This window comes from Mesoplodon bidens, assembly GCF_964165515.1.
Source record: "Mesoplodon bidens genome assembly, chromosome: 7".
NCBI classification, from domain to species: Eukaryota; Metazoa; Chordata; class Mammalia; order Artiodactyla; family Ziphiidae; genus Mesoplodon; species Mesoplodon bidens.
Window position 1 is genome coordinate 78,893,140 of NC_138164.1, and position 21,175 is coordinate 78,914,314.

Genomic DNA, 21,175 nt, shown 5'->3' on the forward strand with positions numbered 1-21,175 from the left:
TCTGAAGCCAGGGAACTCTGCCAATCAGTTGTGACTTCTTAGGCTGGTCATAAGCCAGTTATGGTCACCTGAAAGAAAATTAAGCCCCAAGTGGCAAATGAAGTTCGACATTTCAAAAGGCATTCCCTGGTTACTGGATTACCTCTGGGAGTGTGAGGCTGGGGTAGGAGGGAGATGTGAGAAACAGGTCAGGGGAAATGACTTGAACATTCCTGGTTTCTAGAAGCACCAACCTGTCCTTTTCGGACACATGTACCACAGAAGATATCACAGAGTCCACTGACGACTTGGCTGAGGCAAAGGACAGCTTCTACCACGCCGATCCCCAGCAGGATGGAGAACAAGACCACGTTCCAGAGGACGATGTGCTCAGGCTCTTGACAGTTAGCCCAGGTGGGTTGGTTGAGTAAGTAGCTGTTCCTGCCAGGACAGGGGAGACAATTAGCCTGTCTTTGAGAGCCAGGAAAAGGAGAAAGCTGCCATTTACAAGCATGTGAGAGGCACTAGTCTATTACATCGCTCTCATCTTCACAAGGATAGTACATTCATGACTGCCCATTGGTCGAGGGTTGAACACACCATCTTTCCCTGTAACAGCACAGCATCTGAGCAAGGCATTGTGGGTACAGACATAGCCACACAAGGGAGCACAGGAAGAAGCGGAAAACTGTGTGGTGCAAGATTTGAACTGCTCTAAGGATCTCAGGGGCAGTAAGGATTGGTTAAGAGCTCGGGCTCTGAAGTCCCACAGACCCAGATCCTAACTCCAGCTTCTTCACTAGGAAGTTCTTGATAAGCTTGGTCAGGGAGGGATAAAGTGTCCCCCTCTACATGTCTTGAGTTCTTGTGGCTGGACTAATAATAAAATTGACACAACACAGATTAACAGGAGAAAGAGAAACAAAATTTAATGCATGCCCCTGGAGGTCTCGTAGAAATGAGACCTAAAGTAGTGGCCAAAGGAGGCAGCTTTTTTTTTGCCCACACCCCGCGCAGCTTGTGAGACTTTAGTTCCCCAGCCAGGGATTGAACCCAGGCCCTCAGCAGTGAGAGTGCAGAGTCCTAACCACTGGACCACCACGGAATTCCCCAAAGGAGGCAGCTTTTACACTCTTCAGACAAAGAAACAATACATTTGTGAGGAATCGACAGGACAAAGAAACTTAGGTTTGGGTGCTTAATTAGTAAAGAATCTAAACAGTTCGAGCTTGGTAGTAAATTAAGGAAGTAACAAGGCCTGTTCATATAGACTCCTTGGCCCTGAACTCTCTATCTCTGGCAATAAGGGTGTCCTTTTAGGCCCCGAGGTAGGGAGTGCACCTTTCACATGAGAGATTTCTTTCCTGCTTTCAGGGAGACAAGAGAGGAGGGTCAGAATGGGCTTCTTACCTCATCTCTTTCTTAAGTAACTTTCACTCAAAATAATCAAAATACCATTGATTGATATGTGTGTCAATATGCAGCCTTCCCTGGCCCCAATAGTTTCTTAAGTGTTTCGGTATATCAGCTTCCTTATATGTAAAATGGGGCTAAAAAATAACATCAATACCATCGAGTGGGTTGGGAGGATTAGATATTAGCACAGTGTCCGCCATGCAGTAGGCACTGTAGGCAATATATTTATAATTATTATCATAAAACGGGGAGGTCTAGAGGTTTAGAGTAGCTGGACAGGGTTTCGTGGGGGAAGGATGGAGTCACCTGGCCTTGAAGGAGGCAGCAGCCAAGGGGAGGGCAGAGCCTTATAAGAGGAAACAGCAGGCAAGCAAAAACTCTAAGGAATGTTTGGAATCAGAGGATTCTAGCTGGACAAAGAGAAAATGCAATAAGTTTTCAGGCCCTGTTTCATAGAGTTATATATTATTTGGTATCTCTGTCTTTAATCTCTGCCTTCACCCATATCCATACTCGTCTATTGAGTTCTCAATGAGATTGCAAGTTCCTTAAATGTAAAGATTTCTTGGCCTTAATGAGGACTTTTACATTTTACAAAGCCCCTCCGGCTCATCTACAGCGAAAGGATTGAAGGGGAAAACGGAGCTGGGATGCTTGCTGGAGGGCTGGTGTAGACACGGAAGCAAAGGGTGTTGCAGATTTGGAACGGGGTGATGACAGACTAGGCGAAGAGCAGCGGCCAGATTCAAGGTGCACTGGTGAGGTAGAACTCACAGGATTTGGTGGTGGATTGAACTTGGGGTGCAGAAGGGAGAATAATCAGTGACTCACAGGTTTTGGATGCCATCTAACGGGCTGGGGATGACAGAGAGGAAATTGGCAAGGGAACATCAAGGGTTTGGACATAAAAATATTGAAATGATCTGAAATTCACAAGAGGAAATTTCAAAGAGGTAATTTGGTATCTGAGTCAGGAATTCAGAAGAAAGATCTGGGCTAGCGATAGACATTTGGGGATTATTTATATGGGTAGATGGAGGGTTCTGAAAGCCATGGGGATGGATGAGCTCTACCAGGGAGAGAACGTGAAATGAGAAGAGAAGCAGTGTCTTTCTCAATCATTGGTGCTGGGTTTCTTATTCCTTTAGGAAAATCAGTGGGCGTCACAGGGCCTGCCATTTAAGGATATCTGTGCAACCCTGCAGTGTAAACCCTGACAGTTGGTTTTTCTTTTTGTAATGCAAGTGCCTGACTTAAGCTTTGATTGTGAAGCATCTGCTTCACAGAGGGCTATCTCAGATAAACACAGTGCCAGCTTCACACCTAGGTAAAAGCCTGACTGAGGCTCCTTTGTTTTAGCGATCTTGGTTGATTTCAATAACCGACCTTTTGGACCACTTATTTTTTCTATTCCTGTGCTTTAAATTCCTGCTTTTATGTTGTAAGTTCATCAATAAAGAGTGAGCCTGCGAAACCCTAGACCCCCAGCCTCAAACCCAATAAAAGCAGAACCCCAGGCCCACGCACTTGCGCTCCCTACCACCCCACCTCCCCTCCTCCCGACCTTGCTGTGTGACCCCAGGTGTGCTGTGTAATTTCCAGGTCCTGTATGTAAGAAATCTTTATTTTTTCAAAGTTTCTTGATGGTTATTGCTAAAGGGCATCTTGCAGTCATAATAAGAACCACAAGGACTGGTCCAACCACAACACTGCTTATTGATAGGCTGAGATCGTCACAAAACAAACCCCAAATTTGACTATTGTCTCCCCAATTAGACTGTGAACAGGCAAGGTGTAAATAGGCAACTGGTCTTATCCCTCTTTTGGCATCCCTTCTCTTACCACAGTGCCTAGTCAGTACTAAGCAAGCCCTCAGCACAGGCTCACCTGTGTTTAATAATGGGGGAAAATGAAGTCAAGGTATTGTACTGAATACCTTGGGTGAACTGCTTAATTCATGGGCACACCTTGCCTTGGCCAGTCACCTCTAGAGATTGGTGATTTGGGAATAAATGTGTCAGTCTGGTACAGAGAGAAGAGCAAGACACCAAGTATGAATGGGGGTACCTGGCCCCACTACTGCATAGTCAATTCTCAGAGCACACACTCTTTGTGGTCATCACGGTATCATCTTTAGATGTTAGACACGGACCCAAGGCCATAAATGCTACTCACTCCAAGGAGTAATTCCTGAACGGGTAGGTGTAGTTTCCACTGCCTGTGTCACAGAGGGGGCCACTGAGCAAACCCAGTGAAGAAATGACCACACAATACACGGCGCCCACAGTGCCCTGTATGGCCAGGAGCACAGGGAACAGCATCTGCAATGGAACAGAATCAGAAATTCAGTGCAACAATGCAGAGGGAGGTTGTGGTCCTTTTGAAAGATCCATCCTGAGTTTCCTGGCAAATTGAAGAGGGGAATTGATCTGGTGGGCATCCTTGTTTTGCTTCCCAAATGCACACAAAAAATGGGGGCACTAGAGCTGAGAAGACCTATGTCCATTCATCTGCTCCATTTGCAATTCTTTTTTTTTAACATCTTTAGTGGAGTATAATTGCTTTACAATGTTGTGTTAGTTTCTGCTGTATAACAAAGTGAATCAGCTATACATATACATATATCCCCATATCCCCTCCCTCTTGCATTTCCCTCCCACCCTCCCTATCCCACCCCTCAAGGTGGTCACAAAGCATGGAGCTGATCTCCCTGCACTATGCGGCTGCTTCCCACTAGCTATCTATTTTACATTTGGTAGTGCATATATGTCAATCTCACTCTCTCACTTCGCCCCAGCTTACCCTTGCCCCTTAAGGGTACTTGAGGACTTGTCCTCAAGTCCATTCTCTACATCTGAGTCTTTATTCCTATCCTGACCCTGAGTTCTTCAGAAGCTTCTTTTTTTTTTTTTTTTTTTAGATTCCATATATATGTGTTAGCATATGGTATTTGTTTTTCTCTTTCTGACTTACTTCACTCTTTATGTCAGACTCTAGGTCCATCCACCTCACTAAAAATAACTCAATTTCATTTCTTTTTATGGCTGAGTAATATTCCATTGTATATATGTGTCACATGTTCTTCATCCATTCATCTGTCGATGGACACTTAGATTGCTTCCATGTCCTGGCTATTGTAAATAGTGCTGCAATGAACATTGTGGTACATGACTCTTTTTGAACTATGGTTTTCTCAGGGTATATGCCCAGTAGTGAAATTACAGCGTCATATGGCAATTCTATTTTTAGTTTTTAAGGAACCTCCATACTGTTCTCCATAGTGACTGTATCAATTTACATTCCCACCGACAGTGCAAGAGGGCTCCCTTTTCTCCACACCCTCTCCAGCATTTATTGTTTGTAGATTTTTTGATGATGGCCATTCTGACCAGTGTGAGGTGATACCTCATTGTAGTTTTTTTTTTTTTTTGCGGTACGCGGGCCTCTCGCTGTTGTGGCCTCTCCCATTGCGGAGCACAGGCTCCGGACACGCAGGCTTAGCGGCCATGGTTCACAGGCCCAGCCGCTCCGCGGCATGTGGGATCTTCCCAGACCGGGGCACGAACCCACGTCCCCTGCGTTGGCAGGCGGACTCTCAACCACTGCGCCACCAGGGAAGCCCCTCATTGTAGTTTTGATTTGCATTTTTCTAATCATTAGTGATGTTGAGCAACCTGTCATGTGTTTGTTGGCAATCTGTATATCTTCTTTGGAGAAATGTCTATTTAGGTCTTCTGCCCATTTTTGGATTGGGTTGTTTGTTGTTTTGAATATTGAGCTGCATGAGCTGCTTGTATATTTTGGAGATTAATCCTTTGTCAGTTGCTTCATTTGCAAATATTTTCTCCATTCTGAGGGTTGTCTTTTCGTCTTGTTTATGGTTTCCTTTGCTGTGCAAAAGCTTTTAAGTTTCATTAGGTCCCATTTGTTTGTTTTTATTTTATTTCTCTAGGAGATGGGTCAAAAAGGATCTTGCTGTGATTTATGTCATAGAGTGTTCTGTCTATGTTTCCCTCTAAGAGTTTTTTTTTTATTCAAACAGAAAGTCACAAAAATTATAATCATCCTCATCAGTTCACTCAGTCCCATGTAATTAATTTTTTTCATTTTGATCTTTTGTTAGCACTTCTATGAATTCATCAGTTTTCCACTAGAGTTCTGAAAATGCTTATTCATTCAGTTCAGCAGTATAGTCAGTTACCAGAAACCTGTACTTGTCAGAATCTTTTCCGTGAATTCCTTGAAGATGAAACCCTTTTATAGGAACATATTTGCAAAAGCATCAGAGTACACCCACAACGGTCTGTAAATGACAAAAGACTGAAAAATGACCACGGTTAAAGATTTAATGAAAGTTCATAATAATAATGCAATTGACAAGGAAATTTAGTTATTTCTGTGATATACATTTTAAAGTAATAACTAGAATTATGACTTATAACATTATACCAGAATATATAATATTTTTAGAAATTTCATGTAATGTCTGAAACATTTATATTAACATATTTCTATACAAATAACCCAAAGAAAGTTTAGTATTAGTCGGGGTTTTTTGTTTGTTTGTTTCTTTTATACTGCAGGTTCTTATTAGTCATCAACTTTATACACATCAGTGTATACATGTCAATCCCAATCGCCCAATTCAGCACCCCACCATCCCCACCCCACCACGGTTTTCCCCCCTTGGTGTCCATACGTTTGTTCTCTACATCTGTGTCTCAACTTCTGCCCTGCAAACTGGTTCATCTGTACCATTCTAGGTTCCACATTCATGCATTAATATACGATATTTGTTTTTCTCTTTCTGACTTACTTTACTCTGTATGACAGTCTCTAGATCCATCCACATCTCAACAAATGACTCAGTTTCATTCCTTTTTATGGCTGAGTAATATTCCATTGTATATATGTGCCACATCTTCTTTATCCATTCGTCTGTTGATGGGCATTTAGGTTGCTTCCATGACCTGGCTATTGTAAATAGTGCTGCAATGAACATTGGGATGCATGTGTCTTTTTAAATTATGGTTTTCTCTGGGTATATGCCCAGTAGTGGGATTGCTAGATCATATGGTAATTCTATTTTTAGCTTTTTAAGGAACCTCCATACTGTTCTCCGTAGTGGCTGTATCAATTTACATTCCCACCAACAGTGCAAGAGGGTTCCCTTTTCTCCACACCCTCTCCAGCATTTATTGTTTGTAGAGTTTCTGATGATGCCCATTCTACCTGGTGTGAGGTGATACCTCATTGTAGTTTTGATTTGCATTTCTCTAATAATTAGTGATGTTGAGCAGCTTTTCATGTGCTTCTTGGCCATCTGTATGTCTTCTTCGGAGAAATGTCTATTTAGGTCTTCTGCCCATTTTTGGATTGGGTTGTTTGTTTCTTTGATATTGAGCTGTGTGAGCTGTTTATATATTTTGGAGATTAATCCTTTGTCCGTTAATTCATTTGCAAATATTTTCTCCCATTCTGAGGGTTGTCTTTTCGTCTTGTTTATGGTTTCCTTTGCTGTGCAAAAGCTTTGAAGTTTCATTAGGTCCCATTTGTTTATTTTTGTTTTTATTTCCATTACTCTCGGAGGTGGATCAAAAAAGATCTTGCTGTGATTTATGTCAAAGAGTGTTCTTCCTGTGTTTTCCTCTAAGAGTTTTATAGTGTTCGATCTTACATTTAGGTCTCGAATCCATTTTGAGTTTATTTTTGTGTGTGGTGTTAGGGAGTGTTCTAATTTCATTCTTTTACATGTAGCTGTCCAGTTTTCCCAGCACCACTTATTGAAGAGACTGTCTTTTTCTTCATTGTATACCTTTGCCTCCTTTGTCATAGATTAGTTGACCATAGGTGTGTGGGTTTATCTCTGGGCTTTCTATCTTGTTCCATTGATCTATGTTTCTGTTTTTGTGCCAGTACCATATTGTCTTGATTACTGTAGCTCTGTAGTATAGTCTGAAGTCAGGGAGTCTGATTCCTCCAGCTCCATTTTTTTCCCTCAAGACTGCTTTGGCTACTTGGGGTCTTTTGTGTTTCCCTACAAATTGTGAAATTTTTTGTTCTAGTTGTGTGAAAAATGCTATATGTTGTTTTATAGGGATTGCATTGAATCTGTAGGTTGCCTTGGGTATTATAGGCATTTTCACAATGTTGCTTGTTCCAATCCAAGAACATGATATATCTCTCCATCTATTTGTATCATCTTTAATTTCTTTCATCAATGTCTTATAGTTTTCTGCATACAGGTCTTTTGTCTCCTTAGGTAGGTTTACTCCTAGGTATTTTATTCTTTTTGTTGCAATGGTAAATGGGAGTGCTTCTTAATTTCTCTTTCAGATTTTTCATAATTAGTGTATAGGAATGCAAGAGATTTCTGTGTGTTAATTTTGTGTTCTGCTACTTTACCAAATTCATTGATTAGCTTTAGTAGTTTTCTGGTAGCATTTTTAGGATCCTCTGTGTATAGTATCATGTAATCTGCAAACAGTGACAGTTTTACTTCTTCTTTTCCAGTTTGGATTCCTTTTATTTCTTTTTCTTCTCTGATTGCTGTGGCTAAAACTTCCAAAACTATGTTGAATAATAGTGGTGAGAGTGGGCAACCTTGTCTTATTCCTCATCTTAGAGGAAATGGTTTCAGTTTTTCACCTTTGAGAATGATGTTGGCTGTGGGTTTGTCATATATGGCCTTATTATGTTAAGGTAGTTCCCTCTATGCCTACTTTCTGCAGGGTTTTTATCATAAATGGGTGTTCCATTTGCAATTGTATCGAATGAAATCACACACTACAAAATAGTGAGCAGGAAATGTAACTTATTCATCACTGAACTCTTAGAGCCTACACACTGCCTGGCATGTAATATAGGTGTACTTCCAGTCTCCTGGTCTGCACTCACAGCAGACATCAGTTACTGATCTCAGTACTCTTCCCCTAGAAGAAAAAGCACCACAGTCCTCAAAACAGAGCGTCTGACCGATTGGTATTGGCTTTGTTTGAAACCTAAATGAAACCTACTCGCCATCCTGGTGGTGGGTGTTTAGTAAGTGTTGTATGATTGGATGAATAAATGAATAATCACTTTTCTAATGCCTGAGTCAGCGATCAACACAGGGCCTTGTACTGTGTACAAACTCCATAAACGTGTTGGCTGGATGGGTGAATGAGTGTGACAGCGAGGCAAGTGTCTGGGACAGGCAACCTCCTGGCATATTAACGCATTAAATTGGGGCAAAGCTGAGAGACTCGTTTGCTTCAAAACATGAGCTCTTATTCCTGACACATCCATGTTGTATCTTTCTTACCACAAGAAGTGAGGGAGGGGCTGGCTGGAGTTGAATGGAATGACTCAGGGAGCTCCTTGGAGATGGTCCTCAAATGACCTGGTGGCCAAGGTCTCTGTGGAGGGTCTGACTGGGGACTGCAAGTATTGGGAGAGGGGACTCTGGGAGTAGAAAAGAAGTGAGACAGTGTATGAACTAGGAATATAAGAACAGTGAACAGCTTGCTGTGAGCAGGGACCTTGGTAAGCAGGTTTGTATGTGGGAAAGAGCACGACCTGGGGGTCAGGAGACCAAGACGAGTCCCAGCTCAGCCAGACCTGCCTTCACTGGCTGTGTCTTGAGAGCCGATCGTGTGTCAGGCATCTGGGAGTATGTAGGTGATAACTGTGGACCTTGCCTTGAAGAAAGCAGCTTATATTCTTCCTGGAGTTGTGTAAATAGTCCTATATGTCCATTCCAGCTTTAAGATTACAGCCATGCGAATCTGGGCAGGCCACTCAGCCTCTCTGGGCTTTTCCTTTCCTATTCATCAAATGTAGACCAGTTTGTAAAATTTGTGGTGACATTTCCATTGGTTTCTTCCAGCAGTGTTGGGCAGTAGAAAGACCAGTGGCATAAGAGGGCCACATGTCAGGAACAAGATATAAATACATAATGGATACACTTACAGAGTGTCAGCCTTCTGTTCTTCATGGGGTGATTGTAAGAGAGTATCTGTGAAAGAGTTTTTGACAGTAAAATCTCCAATTCCCTTCTTGCTCAAATCCCAGTTCTAGGATGTGTTAATCTACTGGCTATTAGGGAAATAAGAAAGCCAGAGGATGGGGGGGTCCTAGACCTTCCCACAGACAGACAGACTGATAGAAACAACCAACCAAACCCTGGCAGGCTGGTTCACCAGAGCTCACAGGCTTTGTGTGTTAACGGCTCTCTTTATACCCTGTCCAGGCTCATTCTTCCTGGGATCTCATGCAATAACCCTCATCACTGTTGGAGAGAGCCCTGCATAATATCACTGTACTTTAAAAGGAAGTATTAGTCATTTAGATGTGGAATCTAAAAAAATGATACAAGTGGATGTATATGCAAAACAGAAACAGACTCACGGATACAGAAAACAAACTCATGGTTACCAAAGGGGAGAGGGAAGGGGAGTGGGACAAATTAGGCATATGGGGTTAACAGATACAAACTATTATGTATAAAATAGATAACCAACAAAGATATACTATATAACACAAGGAATTATACCCATGATCTTGTAATTACCTGTAATGGAGTATAATCTGCAAAAATACTGAATCACTATGCTCCACACCTGAAACTAACACAATATTGTAAATCAACTATACTTCAATAAAACTAAATAAATGAAAGGAGGGTATTAGAAGTATTAGAGTATGGTCAGTGGGTTAATAGTCTGGCCTTCAGAAGAGAGAAAGCTTGCAGCCTAGGAAGTAAGCCCTTTTGGGGGTATGGGTGGGAGTCAAAACATTCTGTAGACCCCAGAGTACTTACCCCACATCTGTGAGCACAGCAGTCCTCTCCACCTCCCCTCAGCATTATCAGGGCTGGCACCATAACCTGTGGCAAAGAAGATGCTCTTGTAATGAAGGGAATGTTACCATTTAGGAACAAAGTTCCAAAACTCAAGTTATTTAAAAATGTCTAATGATTCCTCATTGCCTGTAGGACACAACACGAGTCCTGGACATTGTACGTGAGCCCTCATGCCCTGCTCCTGACCTGCCACCAGAGCCTCACCTCTCCTCCGTAGAGACCTCTTGACACACCACCTTATGGGCCCCCAGGAGACACCTGGGACCTTCCTGCCTCTGGGCTTTTGAATATGCCCTTCACCCTTTGCCATCAGATAAACTCCTATTCACCTGCAAAGGGTCAGTTCAAATGTTATCTTTTGTAGTAGGCTGAACAAAAAGGCTCCCCCCGCCCCCCGCCCTGCCAAAGATATATTCACTTCTGAATCCTGGGACCTGTGAATATTACCTTATATGACAAAAGATACAATTGAGTTGGGATCTTTATTATTTATTTATTTACTTATTTTTGACTGCCTTGGGTCTTCGTTGTGGTGTGTGGGCTTTTCATTGCGGTGGCTTCTCTTGTTGCAGAGCGCAGGCTCAGTAGTTGTGGCGCACGGGCTTAGTTGCTCCGCGGCATGTGGGATCTTCCCAGACCAGGGCTCGAACCTGTGTCCCCTGCATTGGCAGGCGGATTCTTAACCACTGCACCACCAGGGAAGTCCCTGTGTTGGGAATCTTAACAGGAGGAGTTTATCCTGGGTTATCTGGGTGAGCCCTAAATGCAATCACATGTATCCCTAGAAGAGAGAAGCAGAGGAGTTCTGAGAGACACACAGAGGAGAAGGTGATATGGAGACAGAGACTGGAGTAATGTCTTTACAAGCCAAAGAATGCCAACAGCCACCAGAAGCTGCAAGAGGCAAGGAATGATTTTCCCTTACAGCTGAGAACAGGGGGCCCCGCCAACACATTTACTGAGAGCTTCTGGCCTCCAGAACTGTGAGAGAATAAATTTCTGATGTTTTAAGCCACCAAGTTTGTGGTAATTTATTATAGCAGCTATGGGAAACCGATACATCTCCTCTTTGTAGTGTTCAGTGACCCCCCTCATCCACCCCCGGCAAAATGAATGGTTCCTTCCTTCCAGTCACTCCATCCTGTCACACTGAGCATGCTCATTCTCCTTTTACCACTGGGTTCTGAGTGCTGGTTCCAACGCCTACCAAGGTGCCCAACATGGAATCAGGACCCAATGGTATGGTGGTAAAATCTATGATGACATTTCGCCATGTTTCTTCTGGCACTGTGGGGTAGGAGGAAGGTAGGGGCATGATAGGGCCATGGATCAGGAGCAAGAAATAAATACATAATGGATGAACTTACCTTTATGAAAAAAATCACCTCACCCTGAGAGATAGTTGGTAAATGTGTTTGCTGATGCAGGCATCTGGGAAATCCCTACTTCTCACCAAGGTGACCAAGATGTACCCTGGGGAATGTATGGGTATGTGATTGATGCTAAAGATGACTGTTGCCTACACGGATGTATTCTTTCACCTGATAGTCTAAGGTGGTGGTGGCGGTTGCAAACTCGCATGCCTTTTGTGGCCAAGCAGGTAACTTTCTTTTTTTTGGCTAAGTCACGTGGCTTGTGGGATCTTAGTTCCCCAACCAGGGATCGAACCCGTGGCCCCTGCAGTGGAAGTGTGGAGTCCTAACCACTGGACCACCAGGGAATTCCCAAGCAGGTAATTTTAAGTAAGAAAACGTGTCCTGGTATAAGACAATAGGGAGTGGTGGGGACTGTGGAGAGAATGGGAGGATGCATACCCCTCCTAAAGGTATCCAATTCCTGGTAAAGCAAAACAGACAGACACTGAGCCAAACTCTGGCCAACTCCCAGGTGTTTTGCAAACTTTAGGAAGACTTGATGGGGGCCGGGGCAGTGACACAGCATCTAGTAAAAAGAGAACCACGGTTTTAGGACTTGGCGGTGCGTGTCTGCTCTGTTGGGGAAGAGTGTGCTGAGTTTGCCTTACCATCAGCTCTCTTTAGTGGAAATGGGGCAACTCCGTAACACTAGGTACAGTGATGGTTAGGCATCCCTTGCTCCTCCTCTCTTACGGTGGCCATTGAATGAGCACGATCCATGAGCCGGGCTTGGGACCGAGTGCTCTCTACATGATCTCCTACAGTGCTCATCCTAACCACAGGTTGTGGCTACTACTGATATCCACACGTCACTAAAAGAGGAACTGAGACTTGGAGAGACAAGTGCCTTGCCTGAAATCTCTCAGCTGGCCTGCTGTAGAGAGTGTTTCAAACCCAATTCCGTTTGGCTCCCACCACCCTGCATACCACGGCCATGGACACAGGGGAGAGAAAGCCCTGCATTCCCCGCCCCCCACCTCTTTTCCTGGCAGGAGTATTTCTCTTTGGTTCTCCTTGGGATAAATACACTGACATTTTTATCAATTGAGCTTTGGTGAGTTTGGTTAGTGTTGATCAGAGTCCCTGAGAGGTTTTACTTTGTGCACAGACAAGATGGGATTCCTGATCTGCAATGCTGCCCATCAGACCTTGGCCAGAACTGACCCCACCAAGGCACTGCCCTTCTGAGCCACCTCTGTCTTCTGCTTTGGGCATCTTTTTGTGTGTGTGTGTGTGTGTGGTACGCGGGCCTCTCACTGTTGTGGCCTCTCCCGTTGCGGAGCACCGGCTCCGGACGCGCAGGCTCAGCGGCCATGGCTCACGGGCCCAGCCGCTCCACGGAATGTGGGATCTTCCCAGACCGGGGCACGAACCCATGTCCCCTGCATCGGCAGGCAGACTCTCAACCACTGCGCTACCAGGGAAGCCCTGCTTTGGGCATCTTTTAAGCATCAACAGATGAGTGCCCAGAAACCTGCATTCTACACCTGGCTATGCTGTACACTAGCTCTATGATCTGCATCTAGCCTAACAACTCTTGGATCTCTGTTTTAACTCTATAAAAACAACAAGGCCCTACTGTATAGCACAGGGAACTATATTCAATATCCTATGATAAACCATAATGGAAAAGAATATGAGAAAGACTATATATATGTACTACTGAATCACTTTGCTGTACAGCAGAAATTAACACAACATTGTAAATCAACTATACTTCAATGACATCTTTTTAAAAATTTAAAAGAAGAAAAAAGAAACCAGGGACTTGCTTAGGACTCTGCGCTTTCACTGCCTTGGGCCCAAGTTCAATCCCTGGTCAGGGGAACTAAGATCCCACAAACCACACAGTGTGGCCAAAAAACAAAAACAAACAAAAAAAAACCAAAGCTGAAGGTGAGATGGCATAAATCAAGGCTAGATGAGGAATAAAGGGATGGTAACTTTCATTTGCAGGAAATGACATCACACAAAAAAATCTATAAAATAAGAACCGTTAAAATGTTGATGTCTTATATACACTACCAAACGTAAAATAGATAGGTAGTGGGAAGCAGCCACATAGCACAGGGAGATCAGCTCGGTGCTTTGTGACCACCTAGAGGGGTCGGATAGGGAGGGTGGGAGGGAGGGAGACGCAAGAGGGAAGAGATACAGGAACATATGTATATGTATAACTGATTCACTTTGTTATAAAGCAGAAACTAACCATTGTAAAGCAATTATACTCCAATAAAGATGTAAAAAAATATTGATGTCTAAGATTCTTTCCAGTTTAAATGTTCAGTTCCAAGACGCCTTAAACAGAGTACGATTTTTGAGCTGAGGAGGTGAGAGAGGAGAGAAAGTGCATTATTAAAGGGCTGCCAGCCCACTCTTTCCCTTTCCCTTCCTGGTCTTCGGCCGTATTTTCTTTCTTCCCTACACTGATATAAATCAGGTCACATACCTGAATTCTTAGCCCCAGAGGAGAAGACAGAGATCAGAACTGCTGGTGCTTTCTGCGGACCTCACACAAATCACTGAATGACGGTATACCCTGCACTGTTTATTGCACGAATGAGGCATATTAAAAATTTCTAGAGAAACCTGACTGGTGTGATGGGCGTGTGTATTTCCCACTTATTCAATGAAATATATTTCTTTAAGTGAAGTATTTTCACAAAAATCTCAGATTCTCAAAGTTATCTCATGGTAACTCTGTGCTGGGATATAGAGCTGATGGGAGCCTCCCAGGTAGGAAGAGATGGGCCGGGACTCCTGGCTTCCCTGGGGGATGGCTGAGGGCAGCTTTGAGCCTCAGGTCGCTGTACACTCATAACCTGGAGATGAGGTAATGCTCTCCCTTTTTTGAGTTTCTTTTCCTAGTTCTGATGATTCTCTGGCAACAGGAATTACTGATTCTTCTGTCTTATGATGGGCCTTTGGGAGACCCAAAGCTCCCTTGAGTCAAATGGGAGGGTCAGCTGGAGATTGTGTGGCAAGGGTACAAGTTTGGGCCTGACAAATGAGAGCTTTTGGAACCACCCTGGAGGAGGTAGGTGCTGAGAGTGTTTCTAAGCACCTTCTGGGGAGCATAGCTGGGCATTTCCAGCAAACCAGGCTCCAACACGGGGGTCAGGATGAAGCGATGGATTCAAGTCAGAATTGTCATAGCTTGATGGCACCTGGGCATGCTTCTCTCCTGCTTAAAATTTCTAGTGGATGCTCATTTCTCCCCTGACCTCATTTCCTACCCTCTCTTCCCAATCTTTTTTTTTTTTTTTTTTTTTTGTGGTACACAGGCCTCTCACTGTCGTGGCCTCTCCCGTTGCGGAGCACAGGCTAAGGACGTGCAGCCTCAGCAGCCATGGCTCATGGGCCCAGCCGCTCCGTGGCATGTGGGATCTTCCCGGACCGGGGCACGAACCCGTGTTCCCTGCATCAGCAGGCGAACTCTCAACCACTGCACCACCAGGGAAGCCCTCTTCCAAATCTTTTTCACGTGGTTCTAGCTACATTGTTTTTCTTGCAGATCTAGGAATTATTCAGCCCATTCCCAGCTCAGGGACTTAGAATGTGCCAATCCCTCTGTTTGGAATGCTCCTCCCCCAAATATCAGCATAGCTATTCTTCCCTCATTCAAGTGGCCTCTCACACACCACCTCCTCAGACAGTATCTCACTGTCTATCTATTCCTTTACTCTATTTTCTTCCTAGTGCTCACCACCTAACATCACCACACAGTGGATTATTTATGATCTTTCTCTTCTCCACTGGAATGTAAGCCCTAGGAGAGTAGGAATTTTGTTTGCTTTTTTTTCTCCATGGTATCGCTAATACCCAGAACAGTGCTAGCACATAGTAGATGCTCAGTGAATACTTGTGGGTCAGCTACTCAAGGGTAAGGGACTGGCTCATCAGCATGGTACACAAGGTCAAACGGAATGTTGCCTAAGTCTGCATTTCAGCACCATTTCCTATCCCTTCTTCACGTAAGCAGCCCTTGCTCCAGTCACACCAAACTGCACAGTTTCCATGAATGCATCGTACTCTGTGATGCTCCTCTGCCTTTACACAAACTGCTTCCTCTGCTTGGAACACGCTCCTCCCTTCTCTGCCTGGCAAATACCTACTAATTCTGTAACTCTATACAGTACAGCTCAGATACCTGTTTCACTGGTATGCCTCTCTTGGTTCCCAGAGGTAGAGTTGATTGTTCTCTCTCCTGCAGACTCCAGGCCTCCACTGTGGCAGGTACTCACCCCACTGGGCTGAATTAGTTGTGTGTTTTCCCATCTCTCTTGGTGGAGGAACCTAGGGACCATCTCTGCTGGGTCAGGCAGACCCCCACCTGTTGCAGACCTTCCACCTCCCATCAGGCCTCAAGTGATCCCAAACCACACGGACTAGTTCTAACCTCTCCCTCCTAATGGTCTTGCCAAGTCTGCAAATAATATTGCTGGAAAACAGCCATTAGTTACCTATGGAAAGAAACTGGGGCCCTGCATCTCAGTCCCTAGAGCAACCAATTCGGTTTATGTCATGCTTGTCCCAGGTGCCCTGTTTTAACCACAGAAGCCTGCCAGGCATTCTGGGTTGGCCGGTGGCCTCATGAGAACAGAGAGCTGTTATTGTTGGCCATGGATTTGCTGGGACAACTACCCTGCTGAGGTCCCGAGGCTGCCTTCCATCAATAATATGGGGAGGGACAGGGGACCTCCCTGCCTAGGAGATGACATACTGCTGGATGTGACTTTACACACCATGGCCGTGAGCCCTGTGTGTATAAACTCAGCCCCTGAGTGGCTGACCTCCTGGCAGTGGGGGTGGGGAGACAGTGACTCACATAGTCTGGTTTTTCTCTCTCATCTGGAAAGCAGCACTGTCTAGAGTAGCCCCCGCAGGCACTTTCCTGTCTTGTTTCATCAGGTCATGTACAGAGCAGGGCTCTGCTGGCTTAGCTTCACACGTGCCATCTTTTTCTCTGTGTCCCGTGTTGCAAACACACATGTGCATCAAATGGGAGAAACGGAGAGATTATGGGCTTTGGGCTCAGATGAGTGTTTTAAGTCCTAATTCTGCTGGGCTCCCTCCGCGTGGCCGCAGTCAGATGACTTAATCTGCTCGGGCCTCATTTCCCTACCCATAGGATGGAGGTGGTGATCCCACCCCACAAATGAAATACCATGTGTGCAAGCATCTGATACACTCGAAACCTTTGTGCAAACACCTGTTACAATGATTATTAAAGGGCAGGAACTGTGAATTCAGGATTTCTCCCTTCCCTATCCTTACACAGTGTTTGGCATGGAGCTGATGATAAATGGATAGTGTGCTTGTCATTGCCTGCAGTGTCCCTTGTGGCTTTTGAGATCTTTCTGGCCTTTTTTTTTTTTGTTATCAGGAAGGCAGCTCTGCCTATTGGCTTCTCTTCCTACGTTCAGAGCCCAGCTCCCTACCTCCACACCTTCCTCAGCTCTCTGCAGTCTGGGGTCCCCATCCTCCCTCAGGACCGCTGCAGCCAAGAGCCATCCGCACCTTGCTGGGTACCAGATGCTTTTCAGGTCGCAGCTACATCCCTTCTGCTGCAGTTGACACTGGGATTCCTCTCTTCTAGAAACTTTCTCTCTTCTTTTTTTCCGACTTTTTTCACTTTCCACTTTTTCACTTTGCCTGAAACTTTCTAGCTGTTTTTCTCAGTCTCCTTCCTCCCCTCCCCTCCCTTTGCATACTCTCAATTTGCAAGGTTCCCTGGGGTTTTGACCTGGGCTTCTTTCTCCTCTCAGTCAGTTCACCAGCCCTGGGCAAACCCACTGTCCCCGGAGTTCTACATCACCTCTTCATGGTGGTTCTCAAGGTTGCCTCTCCCCAGGTCTCCAGTCCCAGCCCAACCAACCTCTGCTCCTTCAGGGGGAACGTGGAACAAAGCTCAGCCTCTGCCCTCCCCCCGAGGTCCCTGCCCCAGGGAACGCCTTCACCATCTCCCCGGCTGCTCAGGCAAGAATGCCAGAGCCACCCTGACTTCTCCTTGTGCCCCCTTACCTCCATCACTCTTCAGATCCTGCCAACTCCACCTTTCAAATGCACCTTCCTCTCTCCAACCTCATGGCCACTGCCTTAGCTGGTCTTAGAGCCAGGCATGAGTGAAGGCATAGAGTAGACACTAAAGTGGCCTGAACGAAGAAAAGGAAAAAGGAGGAAAAAGGAAAAGGAAGGAAAGAAGAGAAAAGGGGATAGCTCATTGGTTTTTACCTTATCCAACTGCATGGACTGCTTTGGTCCTGTTTATTTTATCCCCATTTCGCCATGAATATACAAGTGTAAGCATCTTTTTAGGAAATCCTGGGAGGTTGTGTTGGAAAATTGGAGTGAGGGTTGGACAGCTGGCTGGTACTGAGGGATGCTATGCAGACAGGGTGTCTGGTCCCTGCCTGAGCCAGGCTCCACTCTGCTTTCCCCAGGACCAGGGAATGTCCTCTCTGGGTCACTCTCTTTCAGTGAACATTCTAAGATTCTGCAAATAGGAAGCCTAAATTCCCTCAAGCTGCTCAGCACCTTTCAATAGTCACTGTATTTGCTCACCTATATCTTGAGAGAAGTTGGGTGCCGATGTACCTATACATTCTACAGGTGAGGAGAGTGAGGCTAAGGGGAATTTAATGATTTGCTTGGTGGTTGAACTGAGAAATGCAAACCTGTCCTGCAGAAATAAGCAAGGTAGGTAAGAGGCAGGACACAGGTGCTTGGCTGGATCCAGGGAGGAGGTGGAGGAACTGGTAATCTGGGCCAGGAAAGAGGACAGGTTGCATTTTGCTGGCTGCAGGTATGTGCGGGGTTCTCTGTGTGTGTTGTCTCATTTAATGCTCCCAACCTCCTGGTAAGATGGTGTGATTCTCCTTTCACTGAAGCTCAGGGAGGACACACAGCTGGTCAGGACAGATGCATGGTTTGATCAGGGTCTGTTAGACAACTCGGTCTGTACTGCCTCTTAGGTAGGGCTCTGAGCTGAGAAACAGACAACCTTTGCTGAGGCATTGCTGATTTAGAGGTTCTCTTGGGCAGGAAGAGAAGGCCCAGCTCTACTAGGATGGGAGGGGCAGGTGGCCACTGGATGAAACTTGAGACATCACTGCGTCTACTACTGTGTGGGGAGGAGAAACAGGAAGGGAGGTGGTCACCTTTTTCTGAGGGTTCTTTATCCTTCGTACATTCATCCTTCCATTTGCTGAGTTCAGTGCCCGGCCCTGGGGTCTCACATTAACCCATGATCTTTTCCTAAGGGACCCTGGATGCCTGGGAAAGGAGGAGCCAGATGAAAATAAAGGTGGAAAGGAAGGAAAAACACCCAGTGTCTACCTTGGGGGCAATGGATTACACCTTGTGGGCTAAATCCAGCAGGTTGCCTGTTTTTATAAATAAAGTTTTATTGGAACACAGTTCCACCCATTTGTTTACATATTGTCAATGGCTGCTTTTTGCCCTAGGATGGCAGAGTTGAGTAGTTGAAACAAGAGACCATATGGCCTGCAAAGCTGGAAATAGTCACTCTCTGGCCTTTTACAGAAAAAACTTGCCAACACCATAATCTAGCCAAGGGAAGCCTTGATGGGAGCTACACAATTTATTTTTCGAGATGACCATCTTGAAAACTGATGACCTGACAAATGCTCTGCTGTTGTGCTTTTCTTAATGCATATCTTTCATAACAACCACATACTAAGCTCTAGGCTGAGCCGGCACTTTGCTAGGTAGGTAATTTAGAGGCCACAGTGAATGCGACTTGGACTGTATTCTTAAGGAGCTCACAGCTAATGGGGGAGGCAGGCACATAAAGAGATGTTTGCAGTACGAGGTGCCAGTGTGGAGGGTGTTTATGTATCACATGTTGTGGGGTACAGAGGAGGAACAGCCGGCCATGCTCTGGGGGCCCTAGGAGCGTGGCCCCATGAGGAGATGAATTGCACTGTGACTTGAAGTTTGTTTAGGGGCATCATTCACCTGGAGGAGGTAAGGTAGTTAAACCTCATTCTTACCAAGAGTCCAGCTCCAAGAAAGCCGTGGAAAAACCAGACCAAGTCTGTGATCTTGGCAGGCTCCAGCACCTGTCCACTGGGAAAGTACAGCAGGAGGTTGGCGATGATGGCGGCGATGGCCAAGGCCAAGAGCAGCAGGCCCGTGTACCTGGAACCCGTCTCAGAACACATGGTGAATCCTCCCTGGAAGGGAGGAAGAAACAACCAACACCAGGAAGCTGCCTGCTCCAGGCACTGCAGTCAGGAGAGGGTGCGTCAGCCTCAGAGCCCCAAGAGCAAGATGGCGAGTCCAGCTCTGCCACAGGTAAGCGGTGTGACCTGGGGAGCCAGCCACCTCACCACTCTGAGCCCCAGTTTCCTCGGTAAAGCAGAGAAAACATTGACTTTACAGATGGTGGTGCGTGGACTAAAGGAAGTAAAATCAACATGACAGCATCTGGCTCTAGCAGATGTTCAATAGGGTTTCTTTAAAGGATTGGGGCAATCGAGGTGATGTTTAGGAACTTGCTGTTACCCTGTTCGGGTTCTTTCATCCACTCCCAGAGGAATTCCCCTAGTGATTATGAACTAGATCCTGATCCAAACCCTGTGGCTCCATCACTTAGCAGCTGTGTGACCTTGGGCAAGTTGTTTTACATCTCTCACCTCAATTTCTTCATCTGCAAAATGGGACTGACAATAGCACTCACATTATGGAATTGTTGAGGGTATGAAAATAATATTTTCAAAATGTTCTCCTACAAGGCTGTCAATATGTGGTAGCTGGAGAAGAAAGAACTAAAGGGAATCTGAATCATCTTGGCCTCTCCTTTGATTTATGTGGAAGATTTCCTCTCTCACTGTCTTTGTCAATTGAGATTACTGAGCCTGGAGATTTCTAAGAAGCCAGGCTGGAGGCACATGGAAAGAGGGAAAGAAGGAAAGGTTTTGCATCTTGGTTTTTTTCTGCAGAATGATGCATTTTTTTCTCCTGGGCATAAATGAGTTTGGAGTAAACTCAGTATCTTGTTTGCCGGGTGAAGGCTGCCGGAGCAGCGTGAGCCCTGGTGCTCTGCGCCGAGGTCCACGGGCTCCAGAATGTTCCTCTGAGACCCAGGGAAAGGTTCTTGTTTTGTGTTAGGTGGCGCTCTCCCAACAGCCCTTTGTGCCCGTTCTTGACTCAGATTCACGCTGAGATTGTTAACTGACTCCTGAATAGCAGCTCCTTCACTACCCGGCTCCCAGACACAGAGGCCTGGTGCCACGAATGGCCCTTCCCACGGTGGGCAGTGGGTGGGGAGCGGAGGGTCCTGGAGCAATTTGCAGAGCTCCAGACCTCTCTTCAGGGGCAAAATTGAGAAATGTCCAGCCTTAGCTTTCTACTCCCTCAGAAGAGTCAAAGTTATTAATGCACAATGGGTTAGGCAGGGTGGTAATGCCTGGGGTCTTATTTCTATCTGATATCCAAGTTCAGGGCTACAGAAAGCTGATGCCTGAATGGGGCGCCGCCTCTGTTTGGATGAGGGAGG

At 45.4% G+C, this 21,175-nt stretch overlaps 1 protein-coding gene across 1 annotated transcript in view; it reads right to left on the minus strand.

Moving 5' to 3' along the window:
• The window catches only part of LOC308620806 (transmembrane 4 L6 family member 1-like), a gene marked incomplete at both ends in the record, with an annotated part of 37,337 nt that extends 17,499 nt beyond the window's left edge, over positions 1-19,838 (minus strand). Inside the window, 4 exons of the mRNA XM_081240705.1 lie at positions 234-420; positions 3,571-3,716; positions 10,196-10,261; positions 19,668-19,838. Of these exons, the coding sequence (XP_081096831.1) occupies positions 234-420; positions 3,571-3,716; positions 10,196-10,261; positions 19,668-19,838 (570 nt within the window). The remainder of the gene's footprint in view (positions 1-233; positions 421-3,570; positions 3,717-10,195; positions 10,262-19,667) is intronic.
• Positions 19,839-21,175: the final 1,337 nt, after the last annotated feature.